The following is a 21,521-nucleotide window of genomic DNA, read 5'->3' as shown; positions in this document are numbered from 1 at the left end:
AGTAAACGATAGAGTTAGAACATTTGTAGAACAACTGAGATTTGTAGAGCAATGACCATGCTGTAGTATGTAGCGCATAATGTAATTTACTTTTGATTCTTAACCTTCAGTGTGATACTTTTGAGGGTCTTTCCGCAATCCCTGAAGAGAGTAATTTCATACCTTTTTTTATTTTTTATTATTATTTTTTTGCCTTATTATACGTCTTGCCTTATTATACGCTGTTTTCCTCTAAATATTACTGCCAGTTTCTTCTCTTTAGGATTCTTGTGATCTTGTCCTAATGTCCTTATATCTACTTGCAGTTCATTAGAAATCCTCGTGAGCACCCTTAACAGGTATTTCATAATGATGGGTTCTCATTATTTTGGGACACTTTCTTGACTTTTATGTGATAGGAATCCAATAGGAATTTCCAACACGCCTTTTGATAAAGGATGCCAGAGAGTTAGATTCATGTAGTTAATTCATCACGTGTAATTAATTTTGCAGTATTAAAGAGTCACGAAAGTGTCCCAACATTATGAGAACCCCTGAACAATTCTTTATTCTTCTTCTTGATTTCTTTCTCTCGCCTACAGTACAAGACACAACGCACCAGCGTACATAGTTATGTTATTTTTATTTCTTTTTTTATTAAAAAAAAGCATAAGCTATAATGACATGTTGTGAATAATATAATGTAGTATATAATGGGAAGCTTATATCGTTGACGATTAGTCTTGCTGTGAAGAGGTTGGCAGTGAACCAACGCTCCTTCCACGCGCTTCGTTGTAATAATGAGTCGATGATAAAATGTTCACTGAAATGCCTAACGCATGGGTATATCAGACTGTAACACTGGATCACATCCAAAACGATATAAAAAGCATTAAAACAAAAACAATATTAAAAAAAAAAACAATAATCCAAAACATTTATGCCACTGCAACTCTAACGATCTCCGCCTACTTCTTGTCCCGCACATAGTACGTGTGCTGTTTGGTGACCTTCGACAGCTTCATGTTGTCGTGTGCGGCGGCCGGGCAGCGCCCTTCGTGCTGCTGGATGTACTGCACCTTGTACGAGCTGGTACCGTGGAACTTGTCGTCCCCGAACGAGATGCTGGACGCGTTCGCTTTGGTCGACGAGCTGCGCGTGACGTTCATGGCGGAGTGGTAGTCGCGCAGCGATTTCTGATTCGCCGCCGACATACTGGTGGAGGAGCTCGCGGTCGCGGTGCTACTGCTGTTCGATAGCCCCGTACTGGCCAGCGTCGGTGGTGGACACGGTTGGCCACGCACCGTCCGGTTGGTGATGGTTCCCGTTTCGAGCGTCTTCACGTAGTCCTGCATTCTCGATTCGGCCGATTCCTTGCCGCGGCGGTGCAGCGAGCTGTAGCTGGTGCGGTTCGTCGTCGAGTACATGGCGCTGTCGTTCAGATTCGAGATGCTCTTGCGCTGGATCGAGCCGGATACGCTCATGCCACCGGCCACCCCATTGGCGGCGTGCTGCGTTGTGGTGGCGGTGGACGTTTGCGCCGGTCGGCAGAGGATCGAGTTGTTCACGTTCTCTGACGACGCGAAGGTGTTCTTCCGATTGTACTGCTGCTGCTGCTGCTGCTGTGACGTGGAGGACTGCTGTCCGATCGTGCTCGTGTTGCGGGTGGTGCTTGATTCACTCGTTCGGCTCGACTTCATCACGTTCGAGGCTGTGGATGTGGAGGACGCGGTCTGGGAGGACAGCTGCTCCTGCAGTGAAGAGTGGTGAGCATTCGATGCGTTCTGGGCAGACGCTTTGCCGGCGGAACTGTTGTTATTGCTATCGCTGGCGTTTGTCACGTGGACGAGCTTTCCTCCAATCAGCTTGGTGGTGGTGCTTGTCTGTTGTCGCTTGGAAGAGCTACTATCAATGGTGGACTCACCCAACACAATGCTAGAGCCTCCACGTGCTCCTGCTGCAGGGCGGCCAGAAGGCGAACCGGCAGACACGGTCGTTTCACGCACTCCCCGTTGTACGGTCTTATCGCTCACGATCGTACTACTCGATTGAGATTTGCTAACCGACGAGCTGGAGGTGGACATGGAGTGAGAGTGCATTTCCGTACCGGCACTCTGCGTCTGATGCTGCTGACGTGCCACGTGATCCGAATGCACCATCTTACTATCGCCGTGCACTGCTCCATGTTGATGATGATCCTGAGCGAATGACTTGCTTTCCGTTTTGATCGTCTTGGTGACCCATTTTCCACCGATCAGTTTCTTCACCTGTGTTTCCGCCATCTGGCCGGATCCGGCCTGGCTTGAGGTGGTCAGTGAACCGTTACGTCGCCCGACTGGGTGTCCGTTGGTGGATGATTCGGCGTGAATGATATTGTTCGTCGAGCGTGTTTGAGACTGCGTCTTTGTAGACGAATGGCTGCCCGTGGAAGTGGAGGTCGTGTCCTGGAGGTTGCTGCTTGTTGCCCCATGTACATTCTGTCCTGTGGTCTGTACGTTAGAGATGCTTTCCATACCATCGAACCCTGTTTTCTGGCGTTCGACGAAGCTTTTATCCGTTACGACGACCCCGTCGATTGCAAGCTTTTCGGACGCGAGCTTCGACGATGCGGATTTATCCGTTACGACCTTTCCATCAATTACGACCTTGCTGCTGGAGGAAGAAACCTGTGACCCGGTCATTTGTTCGCGTGTGTGATGCTGAACTCCTCCCGGCAGTGGGCCTCCATCATCGCCTGTTACGATCGTACCGTTTGTGCGCGTGTGACGTGTCTCTCCGTGCTGTAGCTGATGAAGAGAGTCCTGGTGTTGATGAGTATTGCTGCTGCTGCTGCTGCTGCTCTTGATGGCTGATGAATGTTGCTGCATGGTGGAGGAGCTTGTCTGATGCACCTTCGAGCTGGAGGATGAAGACTTCAGGCTGTGGCTGCTATGGCTCTGGTGCTCCGTCATTCCGCCGACAACCGTTTTGCCATTAACCACGTGATGCTGGCTGTGATTGGTAATCGATTCGGCAACATTCCGGCCCGAAACGTCATGAATCGATTGCGAATGTTTCGTCGCAGATCGTTGCGAGGTTGTTTGATCGCGTTCGTTGGTGCTAGCTTCAATGCGCTGCGCTCGATTGATGGCAGTAGAACTAGAAACCTGCTCACTGGTATGGTGTTGCTGCTGATGCTGGCTGTGGCTGTGCGTGAATGACTCTGACTCGGAGCGGGTGGCGTGATCGTGCACCTCGTTGCTAGTGACCTGTCTGCCGGTGGGCTGCTTCTTCTCTCCCTTCAGGATGGTGGTGACCGTTTGCGTGGTCACCAGTACCGCACCGTCGGCGATGCCCGGTTCATGCACCTCCTTTAGTATGGCTTCCTTGCGCTGCTTCTGTTCCGTGTACTCCTTGAACGTGTTGTAGTCTCCCTCGATTTGCAGATTATCCTGCGGTTTCACCTGCTTCGGACGCTCGGCCGGCCGGAACTGTGGCTTTTCGGGCTTCTCAAACTCACCCTCGGTACGCAAATTATCCTCTGGGCGTATTTGTTTGGGCCGTTCCGCTGGTTTGAACGTAGCCTTTTCTGGTCTTTCGAATGATCCCTCCGGTCGTAGATTGTCATCGTGTCTGATCGGTTTGGGACGTTCACCAGGGCCGATCGGCGACTTTTGTGGACGTTCGAAGTCTCCTTCGGGGCGCAGATTGTCCTGAGGTTTGATCTGTTTCGGACGCTCGGCCGGACGGAACTGTTGTTTTTCCGGAGTCATAAAATCTCCTTCTGGGCGTAGATTATCATCAGGCTTTATCGGTTTTGGACGTTCGCCAGCTACAAATACTGTTTTTTCTACTCTTTCAAAGTTTCCTTCGACTCGCAAGTTATCCTCATGCTTCACGATCTGGGCACGATCGGGTTTACCAACTGGTGTTGGTTTCGGGCGTTCGAAGTCTCCTTCTGGCCTAAGATTGTCCAGAGGTTTCACTTGCTTCGGTCTTTCTGCCGGTCTGTACTGAGGCTTCTCTGGTTTTTCAAAACTTCCCTCTGGTTTAAGGTTATCTTCCGGTCGAACCTGCTTCGGTCGCTCGGCTGGTCGGAATGGTGATTTCTCGGGACGCTCGAAGTCTCCCTCGGGACGAAGATTATCATCGTGACGCACAGGCTTCGGTCGCTCTCCAGGACGATACTCTGGACGCTCAGGAGCCTGGAACTCTCCCTCAGTGCGCAGGTTATCCTCAGGTTTTATCTGCTTCGGACGCTCGGCCGGTCTGTACTGAGGCTTCTCAGGCTTCTCGAAGTCTCCTTCCGGTCTGAGATTATCCTCAGGTCGAACCTGCTTCGGTCGCTCGGCCGGTCTGTACTGAGGCTTCTCTGGAGTAGAGAACTCGCCCTCTGGGCGAAGATTGTCCTCAGGACGAACCTGCTTCGGTCGCTCGGCTGGTCGGAATGGTGATTTCTCGGGACGCTCGAAGTCTCCCTCGGGACGAAGATTATCATCAGGTCTTATGGGCTTCGGTCGCTCGCCAGATATGTAAACCGTTTTCTCAGTACGTTCGAAGTTGCCTTCCATATACAGATTGTCCTCGTGACGAACAATCTGAGCTCTCTCGGCCTTTCCTACAATCGTAGGCTGAGGTCGTTCGAAATCACCTTCGGGCTTGAGGTTATCGTGAGGACGAACCTGTTTTGGACGCTCGGCCGGTCTGTACTGAGGCTTCTCTGGAGTAGAAAACTCGCCCTCTGGACGTAGATTGTCCTCAGGACGAACCTGCTTCGGTCGCTCGGCTGGTCGGAATGGTGATTTCTCGGGACGCTCGAAGTCTCCCTCGGGACGAAGATTATCATCGTGACGCACAGGCTTCGGTCGCTCTCCAGGACGATACTCTGGACGCTCAGGAGTCTGGAACTCTCCCTCAGTACGCAGATTATCCTCAGGTTTAATCTGCTTCGGACGCTCTGCCGGTCTGTACTGAGGCTTCTCAGGCTTCTCGAAGTCTCCTTCCGGTCTGAGGTTATCCTCAGGTCGAACCTGCTTCGGACGCTCGGCCGGTCTGTACTGAGGCTTCTCTGGAGTAGAGAAATCGCCCTCTGGACGAAGATTGTCCTCAGGACGAACCTGCTTCGGTCGCTCGGCTGGTCGGAATGGAGATTTCTCGGGACGCTCGAAGTCTCCCTCGGGACGAAGATTATCATCAGGTCTTATGGGCTTCGGTCGCTCGCCAGATATGTAAACCGTTTTCTCAGTACGTTCGAAGTTGCCTTCCATGTACAGATTGTCCTCGTGACGAACAATCTGAGCTCTCTCGGCCTTTCCTACAATCGTAGGCTGAGGTCGTTCGAAATCACCTTCGGGCTTGAGGTTATCTTGAGGACGAACCTGCTTCGGACGCTCGGCCGGTCTATACTGAGGCTTCTCTGGAGTAGAGAACTCGCCCTCTGGACGAAGATTGTCCTCAGGACGAACCTGCTTCGGTCGCTCGGCTGGTCGGAATGGAGATTTCTCGGGACGCTCGAAGTCTCCTTCAGGACGAAGATTATCATCAGGTCTTATGGGCTTCGGTCGCTCTCCAGGACGATACTCTGGACGCTCAGGAGCCTGGAACTCTCCCTCAGTACGCAGGTTATCTTCAGGTTTGATCTGCTTCGGACGCTCGGCCGGTCTGTACTGAGGCTTCTCAGGCTTCTCGAAGTCTCCTTCCGGTCTGAGATTATCCTCAGGTCGAACCTGCTTCGGTCGCTCGGCCGGTCTGTACTGAGGCTTCTCTGGAGTAGAGAACTCGCCCTCTGGGCGAAGATTGTCCTCAGGACGAACCTGCTTCGGTCGCTCGGCTGGTCGGAATGGAGATTTCTCGGGACGCTCGAAGTCTCCCTCGGGACGAAGATTATCATCAGGTCTTATGGGCTTCGGTCGCTCTCCAGGACGATACTCTGGACGCTCAGGAGTCTGGAACTCACCCTCAGTACGCAGATTATCCTCAGGTTTGATCTGCTTCGGACGCTCGGCCGGTCTGTACTGAGGCTTCTCAGGCTTCTCGAAGTCTCCTTCCGGTCTGAGGTTATCCTCAGGTCGAACCTGCTTCGGACGCTCGGCCGGTCTGTACTGAGGCTTCTCTGGAGTAGAGAAATCGCCCTCTGGACGAAGATTGTCCTCAGGACGAACCTGCTTCGGTCGCTCGGCTGGTCGGAATGGTGATTTCTCGGGACGCTCGAAGTCTCCCTCGGGACGAAGATTATCATCAGGTCTTATGGGCTTCGGTCGCTCTCCAGGACGATACTCTGGACGCTCAGGAGTCTGGAACTCTCCCTCAGTACGCAGGTTATCTTCAGGTTTGATCTGCTTCGGACGCTCGGCCGGTCTGTACTGAGGCTTCTCAGGCTTCTCGAAGTCTCCTTCCGGTCTAAGGTTATCCTCAGGTCGAACCTGCTTCGGTCGCTCGGCCGGTCTATACTGAGGCTTCTCTGGAGTAGAAAACTCGCCCTCGGGACGAAGGTTATCCTCAGGACGAACCTGCTTCGGTCGCTCGGCTGGTCGGAATGGAGATTTCTCGGGACGCTCGAAGTCTCCTTCAGGACGAAGATTATCATCAGGTCTTATGGGCTTCGGTCGCTCTCCAGGACGATACTCTGGACGCTCAGGAGTCTGGAACTCTCCCTCAGTACGCAGGTTATCTTCAGGTTTGATCTGCTTCGGACGCTCGGCCGGTCTGTACTGAGGCTTCTCAGGCTTCTCGAAGTCTCCTTCCGGTCTGAGGTTATCTTGAGGACGAACCTGCTTCGGTCGCTCGGCCGATTTGTACTGAGGCTTCTCTGGAGTAGAGAATTCGCCCTCTGGACGAAGATTGTCCTCAGGACGAACCTGCTTCGGTCGCTCGGCTGGTCGGAATGGAGATTTCTCGGGACGCTCGAAGTCTCCTTCAGGACGAAGATTATCATCAGGTCTTATGGGCTTCGGTCGCTCTCCAGGACGATACTCTGGACGCTCAGGAGTCTGGAACTCTCCTTCAGTACGCAGGTTATCTTCAGGTTTTATCTGCTTCGGACGCTCGGCCGGTCTGTACTGAGGCTTCTCAGGCTTCTCGAAGTCTCCTTCCGGTCTGAGATTATCCTCAGGTCGAACCTGCTTCGGTCGCTCGGCCGGTCTGTACTGAGGCTTCTCTGGAGTAGAGAACTCGCCCTCTGGACGAAGATTGTCCTCAGGACGAACCTGCTTCGGTCGCTCGGCTGGTCGGAATGGTGATTTCTCGGGACGCTCGAAGTCTCCCTCGGGACGAAGATTATCATCAGGTCTTATGGGCTTCGGTCGCTCGCCAGATATGTAAACCGTTTTCTCAGTACGTTCGAAGTTGCCTTCCATATACAGATTGTCCTCGTGACGAACAATCTGAGCTCTCTCGGCCTTTCCTACAATCGTAGGCTGAGGTCGTTCGAAATCACCTTCGGGCTTGAGGTTATCTTGAGGACGAACCTGCTTCGGTCGCTCGGCCGGTCTATACTGAGGCTTCTCTGGAGTAGAGAAATCGCCCTCTGGACGAAGATTGTCCTCAGGACGAACCTGCTTCGGTCGCTCGGCTGGTCGGAATGGAGATTTCTCGGGACGCTCGAAGTCTCCCTCGGGACGAAGATTATCATCGTGACGCACAGGCTTCGGTCGTTCCCCAGGACGATACTCTGGACGCTCAGGAGCCTGGAACTCTCCCTCAGTACGCAGGTTATCTTCAGGTTTGATCTGCTTCGGACGCTCGGCCGGTCTGTACTGAGGCTTCTCAGGCTTCTCGAAGTCTCCTTCCGGTCTGAGGTTATCCTCAGGTCGAACCTGCTTCGGTCGCTCGGCCGGTCTATACTGAGGCTTCTCTGGAGTAGAAAACTCGCCCTCGGGACGAAGGTTATCCTCAGGACGAACCTGCTTCGGTCGCTCGGCTGGTCGGAATGGAGATTTCTCGGGACGCTCGAAGTCTCCCTCAGGACGAAGATTATCATCAGGTCTTATGGCCTTCGGTCGCTCTCCAGGACGATACTCTGGACGCTCAGGAGTCTGGAACTCTCCCTCAGTACGCAGATTATCCTCAGGTTTAATCTGCTTCGGACGCTCGGCCGGTCTGTACTGAGGCTTCTCAGGCTTCTCGAAGTCTCCTTCCGGTCTAAGGTTATCCTCAGGTCGAACCTGCTTCGGTCGCTCGGCCGGTCTGTACTGAGGTTTCTCTGGGGTAGAAAACTCGCCCTCTGGACGTAGATTGTCCTCAGGACGAACCTGCTTCGGTCGCTCGGCTGGTCGGAATGGTGATTTCTCGGGACGCTCGAAGTCTCCCCTCGGGACGAAGATTATCATCAGGTCTTATGGGCTTCGGTCGCTCGCCAGATATGTAAACCGTTTTCTCAGTACGTTCGAAGTTGCCTTCCATGTACAGATTGTCCTCGTGACGAACAATCTGAGCTCTCTCGGCCTTTCCTACAATCGTAGGCTGAGGTCGTTCGAAATCACCTTCGGGCTTGAGGTTATCTTGAGGACGAACTTGCTTCGGACGCTCGGCCGGTCTGTACTGAGGCTTCTCTGGAGTAGAGAAATCGCCCTCTGGACGAAGATTGTCCTCAGGACGAACCTGCTTCGGTCGCTCGGCTGGTCGGAATGGAGATTTCTCGGGACGCTCGAAGTCTCCCTCGGGACGAAGATTATCATCGTGACGCACAGGCTTCGGTCGTTCCCCAGGACGATACTCTGGACGCTCAGGAGTCTGGAACTCTCCCTCAGTATGCAGATTATCTTCAGGTTTGATCTGTTTCGGACGCTCGGCCGGTCTGTACTGAGGCTTCTCAGGCTTCTCGAAGTCTCCTTCCGGTCTGAGGTTATCCTCAGGTCGAATCTGCTTCGGTCGCTCGGCCGGTCTATACTGAGGCTTCTCTGGAGTAGAGAACTCGCCCTCTGGGCGAAGATTGTCCTCAGGACGAACCTGCTTCGGTCGCTCGGCTGGTCGGAATGGAGATTTCTCGGGACGCTCGAAGTCTCCCTCGGGACGAAGATTATCATCGTGACGAACAGGCTTCGGACGCTCTCCAGGACGATACTCTGGACGCTCAGGAGCCTGGAACTCTCCCTCAGTACGCAGGTTATCTTCAGGTTTGATCTGCTTCGGACGCTCGGCCGGTCTGTACTGAGGCTTCTCAGGCTTCTCGAAGTCTCCTTCCGGTCTGAGGTTATCCTCAGGTCGAACCTGCTTCGGTCGCTCGGCCGGTCTGTACTGAGGTTTCTCTGGGGTAGAAAACTCGCCCTCTGGACGTAGATTGTCCTCAGGACGAACCTGCTTCGGTCGCTCGGCTGGTCGGAATGGTGATTTCTCGGGACGCTCGAAGTCTCCCTCGGGACGAAGATTATCATCGTGACGCACAGGCTTCGGTCGCTCTCCAGGACGATACTCTGGACGCTCAGGAGCCTGGAATTCTCCCCTCAGTACGCAGGTTATCCTCAGGTTTGATCTGCTTCGGACGCTCGGCCGGTCTGTACTGAGGCTTCTCAGGCTTCTCGAAGTCTCCTTCCGGTCTGAGGTTATCCTCAGGTCGAACCTGCTTTGGTCGCTCGGCTGGTCTGTACTGAAGCTTCTCTGGAGTAGAGAAATCGCCCTCTGGACGAAGGTTGTCATCGGGTTTTATCGGCTTGACACGCTCCCCTGGGGTGTATCCTGCTCGTTCCGGCACCGTAAATGCTCCTTCGGGCTTGAGATTATCTTCATGCTTGATTGGTTTTGGTCGCACGTAGTCAGCTTTAAGCTTCGTGACATCAACCTTTTCCAAATCATCCTTCGTCCACGTGAGTCTGCGTTCCGATGTTTCGTTTGCGGTGCTGCTATGTTCAATCGTGTACGATTCCCTTCGATTCAGATGATCTTCTGCATCTTCTATTGTCCATGTTCCTCGTCTTCCCGACGTTGCTTGCGCACTGAGCTCTGATGTGAAATTTTCTAAAAGAAGAAAATAATAAAAATAATTATAGTGCACATACAGTTTATATCTGGATTAAATTTACCTTGATGGTAAAAATTTTCCGAATTGCTCGTGGCAGTATATTTTGAGGATTTAGTTTGTGTCGTTGCAGTACCTCCTCCACAGTTGTAGCAGTTATGCCGTCTGAAATGTGAAGTTCATAAAAGGATATACACAATTAATTTATAATTTATAAAAAATGGTAAGTTATGTGCTGGCTAATTAATCGGAAAACTGCGCTGAATATTTAAAAAAGATGCCGGAAATGTTTCATTGACAAATATGGTAGCGGAATCAGTTGCTCACGTAGGAGAAAGCGGGGCAAAATGATCTCTTTCATTATTGTATGTCTCCACCATTTATCTATGGATTAAAATTGCCACGTAGAATGAAAACAACTTAAAAACGAATGTAACTTAAAATAATGTAAAATACAAGTTGATGTTTTTCGAGAAGCTTTTTTGACAAAATGGTAAAATGGGCATAGCCCTAGGGCAAAATGGGCACATGTAAACAAAGTGTGAAACGTCAAAACACTGGGGCAAAATGGGCCACAACAACTGCGCTTAGGTAATGGTCTATGCTTTTGCGCACGTTTCGTGAAATGTATTTTCGTTCTATCTTTTGTTTTGCTGGTCAGAAAAGCCCTTAAAATTCTTACAAAAATATGTTATCAAAATTACAACAGTTTTTACACGTTTAAATCTACAAAATCGAATCTTTAGAAGCTGTGTCAAAAGCATCTGCCCATTTTGCCCCAAGTGTAACTGTCCATTTTGCCCCACGTGAAGCATTTTTGTAATTTTTGTTATATTAGTAAAAATACGCATTCAATCGCCTTGCTTTCTTCAGACAAATTGTATAGAAATATCATATCTCTAAAAACATATCGTGTAAAACTTCAACGCATCCCTGTGACACTGGTTTAAGCTTATTTTCGAAGTGGCAAAAATTACATCAATATGCTACTAAACCTTATTTTGCATGTTTCTTCGTTATTTGTTATGTAAGGGTTATGAAACTTACATGGTGTTAATAGAACACTCTAATGAATACATTTTGAGCATTGCAAAGTATCTTTGTAGTCAAAAAATGCTTAAATAGAGGGTGTCCATTTTGCCCCACATGCCCATTTTGCCCCGCTTTCGCCTAAGTACCTAAACCCAGTGGCGGATTTAACGGTGCGCGGACTGAGCGGCCGCGGGGGGCCCCGTCAATGTAGGGGCCCCGTGTATGGTAATTCCAGCATATAGAACAATGTGTACAGTACTCTCAGCAAGAGCTTCTGTGCTAGATAGGGGCCCCATGGATGAAGGGACTCATAAAGTATAGGGGCCCAGTACAGGGATTCTGAGCACCCCTCCCCCCGCCATCAAACCATTGAAGTGTAAATGGTGCCCCGAATCATACCATGATCGGTATTGATTCGATTTAGTTGGAGATTAATTTGGGAAACGACATGGTGTTGGGATCAACTCTAGAGACAATGGGAGTGCTTAATTAAATTCAGGATAGGTTTAGATTCATGATCAGTTTCAGGGGTAATATTTTATAAGATTAGTTCAAGGACAGGAATGTTATACGTTTAAAAACAGTTTCAAGACAAATATGGTTCCGGAACCAATACTAAAACCTTTATGAGATTGGGATCAATTCCATGACCGGTATGGATTAAGTGAACTAGTTTCTCTTGATAAAAGCTTCTTGATTCTATTTGAGAGGCACATGAGAATTGTGGTGTCATTAAAAAAAGCATTTGACCAAGAAAAATTGCTCCAATACATGAAGATATGAGTTTAAAAACACTCGATGAAATAAATTATTTTTTATACATCGTGTTTTTTGTTTTTGTATTTTACTTAGAAAAATAAAAAATACAACTACCCCTATTTCATCGCTTCGTTGTAATCACAAAAGGCCAAACATACATAAGAAACCCTCTACATAAAGGGAATCGCCACACAATGAAGAAGTGTGAAGAGAAGAATCAAAAGAGCTCACAGCTGAAAGCATCCGTGGCAAGAGGCAAACCAAAACAAACTAAATAAATAACACCCAACATTGCTGACAGCGGGCGCTGCCGATGATGATCGCACAACTACCACCACCAGCAACACCACTATCTCGCATCTCGGGCTCAATCGTGGCAAAGCACCCGCGATGATGTCATCGCGGGCAAGGCGCGTAGGTTGATTGTAAATGAGCATAAATTGAAACGACGGCGACCAAACGAACCGCAAACACGCTCAGCACGGCGATCTTGCCAATTGACCATTTAAGGTTTACACACGGTCGTCGGCATTAATTGGGGGCAAGTGGTCAGGGGAGGGGGGGGGGAATGAATGAGACATGGAGGAATTGGGAGAAGTGAACCAGTGGGCTATTAATTCCGAACAAGTAGAGGGACGAGCATCGCCGTCTGTGCGCTGCAGTTTCCTCTTCCGATCGCGTTGAACGCTTTTGAAGGACATGCAACGTACCCCATGCCGCTGGTGGGTGTTTGAATGCCAGACGTGAGACCAATAAGAGGACAGAAAAACGTGGGCATCAGGGAGGTCGCCCCACTCATTGTTACACTTACCCGCAGGTACAGATTTCGCAGATGCACTGCTCCTGGATGGTTTGTTGGTCTGTGCGTTTGGACGTTTTGTTGATCTGGATTCGTTTCTGATCGCTCAGATCGCTCACCTCCTTGATTGTCACACGGTCCTGCGAAAGAACAAATGCGAGTACAAAATGCAGCTTTTAAAATGATCTAGATGTGTCTTGTTCCGTCAAGACCTACCACCATATCCATGGATTTCATGTTTTTCGTTCGCTCCGACTCGTCCAGCTCCGAGCGTCCGGAGCTTTCCTCCAGGAAGGTGATCTTTTCCAGCACATCGATGTGCTTCTTCTGATCGATCGTTTTCCACTGCTTGGTCTTGGCATCGTATACCTACACATACAAGCACATTAAGGGATTAATGTTAGTTGTGATGTTCAAAAGCACCTTCAGAACCCAACCGCAATGCGTAGCAACACTAACCTTCGTCATCTGAATCGTCGTGGTGATGTTGGCCAGCTCGGGACGCTCCACCTCCAGCTCCTGGACGATCTCCACCGGTATGTCGGTGGTAATGTCCTTCTCCAGTATCGTCTTCTGGTCGACCAGCTCCCATCGCTTCAGCTTCGGGTTGAACAGTTTCGCCTCGAACGACGTTCTGGTCACGTTCGTCACGTCGTCCTGCAGGTCCGCCGTCACGATGTCTTTCGGCACAATTTTCTCATCGATCAAGTTCAGCCGCCGCCCGTGCTCGTCGTAGATCTTGCGCTTCAGGATGGCGGCATTCGATTCGCGCTGCTCGCGATACTCGGACGTCTTGCGCCGGGAACGGCTTTCCTCGTCCATCTGCGCATAGTGCGAGGACGTTTCGTACGTTTTGGTCAACTCGGAGTGTTGCTGGCGCTGCTGCGCCTCGCTCGCCGATTCCGTAATGAGCTGCGTGCTCTGGATCGTACTGGCCAGTGCGTCGTGTGCCGACGAAAGGCTGGCCACGGTGTGGGCCGACTCCGTTTTCATGAGCATATTGTTAGAGTGTTGCTGACCGGTGGACGAATCGTGCAACTGCACCGAGTAGTTGTCCAGTGTGGTTGAGTCGATGATAGAGTCCTTTGCGCTGCTGGACGTCATACCCTTGGAAGTGGACACATTGTGACTCTGCTTCGTGGATGTACTGGTAGAGGACATGTAGTCATTCGATGACTTTGAATCCATCGCTTCGGAGCTCTGGAAGGACGAGGAACTGTAACCTTGCGCCGCTTGATACGATGAGGAGCCGGTGGTCGTGATCCGGTTGCCCGCTGTATCGTACAGCACTTGATTCTGGTTGTTCGCCGTCTGGCGAAGCTTGGCCGTTCCAGCGGAACTGTCCTTGGCCGACTTGGACAAATCGACTCCGTCGGAGCTCTGGAACGAGGAGGTACTGTAGCCCTGCGCGGCTTGGTACGAGGAGGAAGTGCTCGTGATCTGATTACCCGCCGAATCGTACACGATTTTCGTGGTCGGCGCTTGACTCTGTGCCATCGAGTAGCTCTGGCTGTCATGCTGCTGGCGGGTCTTGCCATCTCCATCCACCAGCTGGAATGATTTCTGATCGTACGTGGAATGGTCCGGCAGGTGTGATGACTGTACTGTGGACAGCGACTGTCTACCACCGTTCATCGACAGCGTATCCGTCTGTCGTCCGGACTGTGCACTGTCGCTCGTACCATGTGCGGACGATTGGAATGTTTCCGACACAGACTGAGCCTTGCTTTGAGCACTCGACATCAGTTTGCTGGTGCTCAACGACGACGACGACGACGAGGTCGTGTGGGAGCTTTTGCTCTGCTTCGACTCAGACTTGTGTGAACTGGAGATTGCACTAGATTCGGACACATTTTTCTCACTATGCATCGCACTCTGCGATGAAGATGACAATGATGATGATTGCTGCTGCTCTTGCTTCGTTATGGCACTGCTGCTACTTTGCATGACTTTGCTGGTGCTACTGCTCGACACGGCACTGCTGTCAAGGGCCATTTTCGAGATCTCGATCTTGCTCGGCCCGATGGTCGATATCACCTGCTGACTAGCATCACCGGACACACTGGACTGGAGGGTGGTATGACCACCGCCAACACTCTCACTGACGTACGATTGCTTGCGCGCACTTTCACCACCACTGAGCAGCACCGTTTTCTGTGTGACCGTCCCGGCGGGCAGCTCCATACCGGCCGGGGCACCGATCAGTGCGGTCGAGCCGATCGTATCACTCGCGATATGATGTATCTCCTCGATGAAGCTATCGATCTGTTTGGCCCGGATAGCCTCACTGCGCATGCTGCTGACGGTGCTGAACTTTGGCCCATCCTTCTTGGAGCCTTGCTCACGCACTTCACTGATCACGCGCCCATCGGAGGACTTGCGCTGCACTGTACTTTCCACTGCACTGGACTGGACCTTCGAGGTCGTCGAGGAGGACGACGATGACGACTGCTGGAACGAACTGCTGTTGTTCGCCGTCGATGAGCTGACGGTTGCCATCGACTCCAGTGGCATCGCGACCGTACCATGATCCACCGTTACCGTTGTCACCGTTTGCTGTCCGGCTCGCTCGGAGTCTAGCAGGCTCTGAGTTTTCAGCTTCGCCTGCTTGTCGCGGTTATTCAACCCCATCTTTATCGGGATACACTTTGCGTTCTACTTTTATCACTTATTGCACACCAATATCACTACTGTTTAACGTACTTATTATTCAATTACCCTGTGGCGTGGGTGTGTTTTTTCAGTTATCTTTCACCACTGTACGACACTTTTGCACTGCACTGATAGCGTGATGGCACCCGTTATCACTAACCGTGGCCAGTTAGCGCGCTAGAATCACTTTTCCAACCATCTGCGCGCGGCCATGCGTTGACACACTTTGCGGATGCGCGATGAGGTAATCACGTTGTGCTTGGTTGGTGCGGAGGGGATATGTCGGATCACACAGTGCACAAAGCGGGGCAACAGAGAGACAGCAGCAGCACAGGGTCACACTACTAGCAGCACTGGGACCGGAATGCACGAACGAACTGAACAGTGCCGAGATGCAGGGCAGCGTTTTTGAGCGAACGAAACAACCCCGCCGCTCACTCACACACACACGCACACAGTCACACGAATCTCCCCACGGTCGGTCGGGGGGTTGGGGATGCCTTTTACCTCGTGCCCTTTCTCTGTACACCTTGTTTTGCGCTGAGCGCGAGATAACGTGCGCGAGAGAAAGAGAGTTGGTGCGCTTACGCCTGCGCGCACGAGAAGAAGCCGGTTCGGTATGTTGTTTTAAGCACTGGTTTACTGGCGTACATACACACACACACGCGCACATACACGGTAGCCCTTGGACAGTTTCGAGCGCGGACACGGAGCAGCAGTAGAGATCACTTGTTTACTGGCCGACGGACGGGATGGAACTGAGTTCGGCGCCGGTTCGCTCCATGAATTAAATATTATGAAAAGGCCGTCGCGGTGAAGCAGCGGTGTTCCCGCGACGCCTACGTGTGTGTCGACGGTTTGCGGCCACGACGCGTATGATGACGCGCACCGAACATGAAGCCCACCGGGGCTGCGATGCGTACGTGTGTGCGTACCGTGCTGCGTGTACGTTGCGAAAGTCGGCGCACCCTGCGGCGGGCAATCGATCTGATCTGCTTACCCATTGCGGTTCCCGGCAAAGGGCATCCCGCAAAACGGCGGGAAAGAAGATCCCATCCCGTCTGAACGGAAGTGATCGCCGGTCTTAGCGATAGACCACTCTCACTTAAGTGGCCGGCAGCACGGCAGCACGTTGGAATGCGCGAAGAACTTCAAGAACAATGGCTCTATTTTTAGTTCCGTTGCGTCAACATCCCGGCCCGGCGCGTGCATTCTCGTCGGCGGCGGATAGGCAGAGGGGATATATTGTGTTTCGGATGTGGCCGTAAGGTTCTAAAACACGTCGCGATGCTGCGGAAACATCAACCGAATGGTGCCCTTTTTAATTTCCCTTTTTCGATGAATTTTCCACCCATCACATCACAGAGAGAGAGAATACCAAATTTAGAAACACAAAACCGGCGTGATTCACCAACCCAAAGCTGCCAAAGTGCGGTGCGTGAGTGTGTTGCATCGGGTTGCACAGCACCTCCGTGTCACCGAGTCACCGGTGCGAAGGCGACATCGACTACATTACCACCTCCCAACGGGTTCCAAGAAATGTAAGCGCGAGAGAGACAGCGATAAAGAGGAAGTAAAAGAAGTAGTAACGTATCCAAACCATTCAATCCCGCCTTCGCAGCTTCCTTCCCCTTCGCAGCCCCCAGGCAGCGACCGATTCCGTCCTACGCCATCGCAATGTAAGGCACTCTTTTAGGCCGTCACCCACGCGACAGGCAGTTCGATACAAAATACAGACAAACACACGCCAACTTGTCGGGCCAGACAAGATTTGTCGCCGTATTTTTGGGCCATTTTCGGACGGAAAAGGAAACTTCTGTGTGATTGCTAAAATCGGACAAACACGATCTGTGGAACCGCTTGTGGGACACGGAATGGGAATGAATCTTTGCGAACGAAAGCACGGCACACCAGGGACATCCTATCGATATTTCCGTTTTCGGACTGATGGTGGATGGGAGATGGCCGGGGATGCCGTGTTTGGTGCTCCGGAGATTGTGAACTGTGATGCGTCTATGAGATCATGTGTTGGACCAAATCGCTCAATTGGAGTGTCTGATGAGGAGTGTTGGCTGAAATCAAAACGAAATCTCGCAACAAGCATTTGATTTCCGCAAAGATTGATTGTTTTGATTCAATGAAATGGTTCCCGCAAAGTGTATCTGTTTAGATGGAATGTTTAAAGAAAAGAACAGTCCTTTAATCACTAAGTGGTTTAGGGATCATGATCAGAGTTTGAAAACTGATCGACTTCTTCGTTCTTACAAAATATCGACTTGAAAGTGGATACTTAAATGTAGTTCAAATGTGTAAAGTCACCCAAATTGTTAACTTTTTTAGGTAAAAAGCAATTAGGTAAAACTAAAATCTATATAGCACTTTTTTAGGTAAAACTGAAATCTATAAATCAATGATGCTTGAACCAAATTTGTAAAACTGAAGGAACTTATTATCCTAATTTATTAATAAGCAGCAGAAAATTTAAATTTTTTTATAACTTACAGGGATTCTCACGATTTATTAGTTTATTCACATTAATTTTTGGTGGGTTCCCATTTGTTTGGTGTGTTCCCACGATTATTTGGCCGTTTCCCATATCACCATTGATATCCGTATTGATATCCAATCGGAAAATACCAATAAATTATGGGAACGAACCAAAAATCTATGGGATACGATCAAAAACCCTGTATAGTATGGATTATCCATAGATTCTGAAATGAAGACAGCAAAGGAGCATTATTCTCAACTGACCAAAGTTTACTACTAAACATGTTGTTTCGAATTTTAGGATTGAAAATGAGATATTGGATAAGATAAGGACAAACAAAATATATGTTCCCCGTTGACAAGTAAATTGCATAAACATAAATTATTCAAAAGTTAACGCAATTCAAAGACAGCTATTGAGCATAATTTTTGAGCAAATGATTAAGGAATGCAGTATTCTTATCATTGGTGTACAACATGACATATACAACATGATAATATACCTTACTAAATGTACGTTAAGATGACGGGTAATTTGTATCAAGTTTTCTCAAATTTACAATATTTGACCACCAGGTTAAATGCTTGATCCACATCATTGTATCACTATTTAAACCGTTTTGGATTTATTCGACCTAGATAAGTAGTTGGTAGGGGCGGTCCCGTGGTACAGTCGTCATCTCGAACGACTCAATAACATACCCGTCATGGGTTCAACCCCAGAATGGACCGTCCCCCCGTAGCAAGGATTGACTATCCGGCTGCGTGGTAATGAATTAAGTCACGAAAACCTGTATAGGCCGGCATGTCCGCGTAGGACGTAACGCCAAATAGAAGAAGAAGAAGAAGTGGTTGGAGAGATAACAAAGCAGGTAGGCACAATACTATTTACTTTTGAGTCCTTTCCATATTACTTTTAGGATGCGTAGAATGATAAATTGGGGTATTCTACCAAGACACTCGTAACCCATCAGGCTTTTTACGATCCCTAATTAGTACGTAACATGATGTTGAAAACACTGTTGAACAAACACAAAGCCTAGCACATTATTGTTAATTTATCTAGAACCGCAGAACGAACAACTTCAAAGTGTATAGATCATGCTATACAAACGACTCTTGAAGCACGTGCTTCCCTACAATCCTATACGATTACCTTATCTATCCACTCATCGGCACTGATTGGCCTGCGAAGTGCCTGATTGTAGTGTTTAGCCACAACGGTAGCAACAACGGCTACTACCCACTACTACCACTGCTTCTGTCGGTTAGTTAACGAGCGTCTATAATTCATAGGTTGGCTAGAAGCGATCACCAGCAGATCGTTCAAGTGTGCACACTTTCCTATCTCAGGTATGATGATGAAGCGTTTAAGTGGCAGTTAATTCGTTTAACACCAAAACGAAACATTCATTTACTTCTCAACCAATGCAAAACATGCGCCAAAAGTGTATTATCGAACTCGGTACTAGGTGTAACAGTGCATAGTTTTTTGTGTGATAAAAACAGAGTTATTTTATTGGGCTGTATTTATAGCGAGCGCGATATTGCAGCCGTAAACGTTTTATCAGTGATGATAAAAAGAAACACGTAACACACGATGCTAGAAGACAGATTGGAACCTGGGTGTGATCCCGCCCGGTTGAAGGAATGTTAAAATAAAACAATCCAATGCTGTCGGTGTGTCGTGTATGTTTAGAGAGTGAAAATTACGACGCTCGATGTCTGCCGATGCGTCTAATTCCCTATCTTTGTTTGTGTGTACGTGTGTGTGAGATTGAGTGTTTGTGTCCATCATTGGTGTGACCACATTCGTAGCACACATGTGTTGCTTCTGCCGCGCATTCGTACGATAAACCTTGACACTTTACCAGCGCACTTAGAAAACTCAAAGCACACACACACTTGAAATCACCAATTCTTTGATAAACAGAGAACTACCAAATTGACCTCCAAGGTTGCCCTCACCTCTCCCTCTTTTTATTCGACACAAACAACTGTGTTCGTCTCAGTGAACGAAGCACTACCGACAGCACTTGTGGCTGGTACACTGGCCCACACTGGCTCAAAGGTGTTGTCCACTTATCATTTATCGCTAGTCCAAAGTTGGGTGGAACGCGGAATTTTTCGGAACTCGATGTGCCTTCATGAATGTCAGTGAATCAAGCGACACATTTACCGAACCATCGCAGTGTATGCACTACGATCGACCTATGCAAAACGACGACAACAAAAAAGAAAAACGTTGCATTTTAAAGCAACGAGTTGCACGCGACTTCATCATTACCCCTTGGTTCGTTTGTCGCTGGTGGATAAGTGTTAGTAGCTGGGAAGTGAATGCGCTTCCCTGGGAGAGGTACGGTAGAGCCACGAGCACATTGTATCTAGTACGGCATGTACACAAGCGGCTTATCAGTGCAATTGCATCAATTGCCGGCACGGAATGTGCAACACAACCTTGACGATGAGCGCGCCAATGGGATGTGTTTTTTTCACTGTACTAGATTACTTCGTTTGTGTGTTTAAATTAAGGCACGAATTTCGGATTACCCTAGTGCTGCTAGTGGGGTGTACCTATTAGTGATCAATCCATTACAATCATGTGCAATAAAATGCAGTTGCAGCAAATGTACTAAAGCATTTTTTTATCACAATTTGTTGAGTTGATACTGCAAATACGCTACTAAAACAACTCAACAAATATCTTTTATATTTTCTTGATTAAAACAACCTAGGAACTCATAATCTTTTGGTTACTTTCCAGGCAAAATTATTATATATTATTATAATAATAATAATAATATTATAATTATAATTATAACATTTCATAAATACTCTAAAGGATTTTGCGTAAGGGGATATATGCGTGCATGTTCCCTTGGATAATTATAATTCCATATGAAGCTGGATAATGCCTATGAATTTTGTAGTCATTTCTTAACTGATGTCAAATTAAGCTTCATTAAAGTATCGAAAACTTGGATAAACCATACTGCACTAATTAAACCAAACAACAAGAAGTCAAGCAATCTTCCAACAGTTGTAATCTCAAGGCAAATTTAATTACCTATATTGCTTTCTGCATACGGTTCTTCAGTCTAAACTTTGATTTAGAATTCAAGTTGCACTTGCAACTTTTGAATTCAGTATATTCTAACATATTTAAATGATGATTATAGCTTGCATAGTTATTGACACACCTCAGCAAATCCTAAGATTTTTTTCCTAACGTGTTTTGATTTAACTTCAACAGATTGAATAAGATAAAATCATAGTGAAATATATCCAGAAAGTTTGGTATTTTATTTCGAAATGCTTTGTTGACTAAAACTGCCAATATTACTCAACTTTTAGTATTACACAGCATGCGATTACATGTAAAGGAGCAAATGCAAAAGCAGTCTCATTGAAAATACCAAAAACAGTAAAATGAATATATGACACATTAAAATTATTATATTAATTGATTCACGATTTGTTTGATACGAAATAATCAATCATTAAATTTAATAAACATCAAAGTGATTTTTCGGAAGCTTTTTGCAATCTTTTAACAAAAGAAAAAGATTTATACATAAATAAATGAGAACAATAGCAATTTGAGATACAAGAATATTATCATGGATCTTTCAATTCTAATTCGATTATTCAATAAAATTAAGAAATTGGTCCTAATTAGAAATTAGTATGAAATATCGAGTTTACAAATAATGTAACAATAAAAGATAAAACGATGGACTGACACACACAGATAAAAAATGATATTTGAAACACTAAACACATTGATTTTTGTTATGCAATACTCTACACATCCATCCTTCTTGGCCCCACAAAACCACTTCCTTCCTGGGGCGCTTTGGAAACAATCAATACTTCCTC

The 21,521-nt window shown here is 48.4% G+C and overlaps 1 protein-coding gene across 1 annotated transcript; it reads right to left on the bottom strand.

The window, feature by feature from the left end:
* Positions 1-762: 762 nt before the first annotated feature.
* On the bottom strand, positions 763-15,899 carry LOC120901274. The gene is given in 7 exon segments (XM_040308992.1): positions 763-7,916; positions 8,266-9,396; positions 9,398-9,909; positions 9,975-10,075; positions 12,513-12,640; positions 12,717-12,869; positions 12,960-15,899. Coding segments are annotated over 7 exon segments (11,166 nt in total). The 5' UTR covers positions 15,132-15,899; the 3' UTR covers positions 763-947.
* Positions 15,900-21,521: the final 5,622 nt, after the last annotated feature.

Source organism: Anopheles arabiensis, chromosome 3 (assembly GCF_016920715.1).
Source record: "Anopheles arabiensis isolate DONGOLA chromosome 3, AaraD3, whole genome shotgun sequence".
Lineage (NCBI taxonomy): Eukaryota > Metazoa > Arthropoda > Insecta > Diptera > Culicidae > Anopheles > Anopheles arabiensis.
The sequence above is the reverse complement of the archived record's forward strand: the minus strand, read 5'-3'. Positions and strand labels throughout refer to the sequence as shown.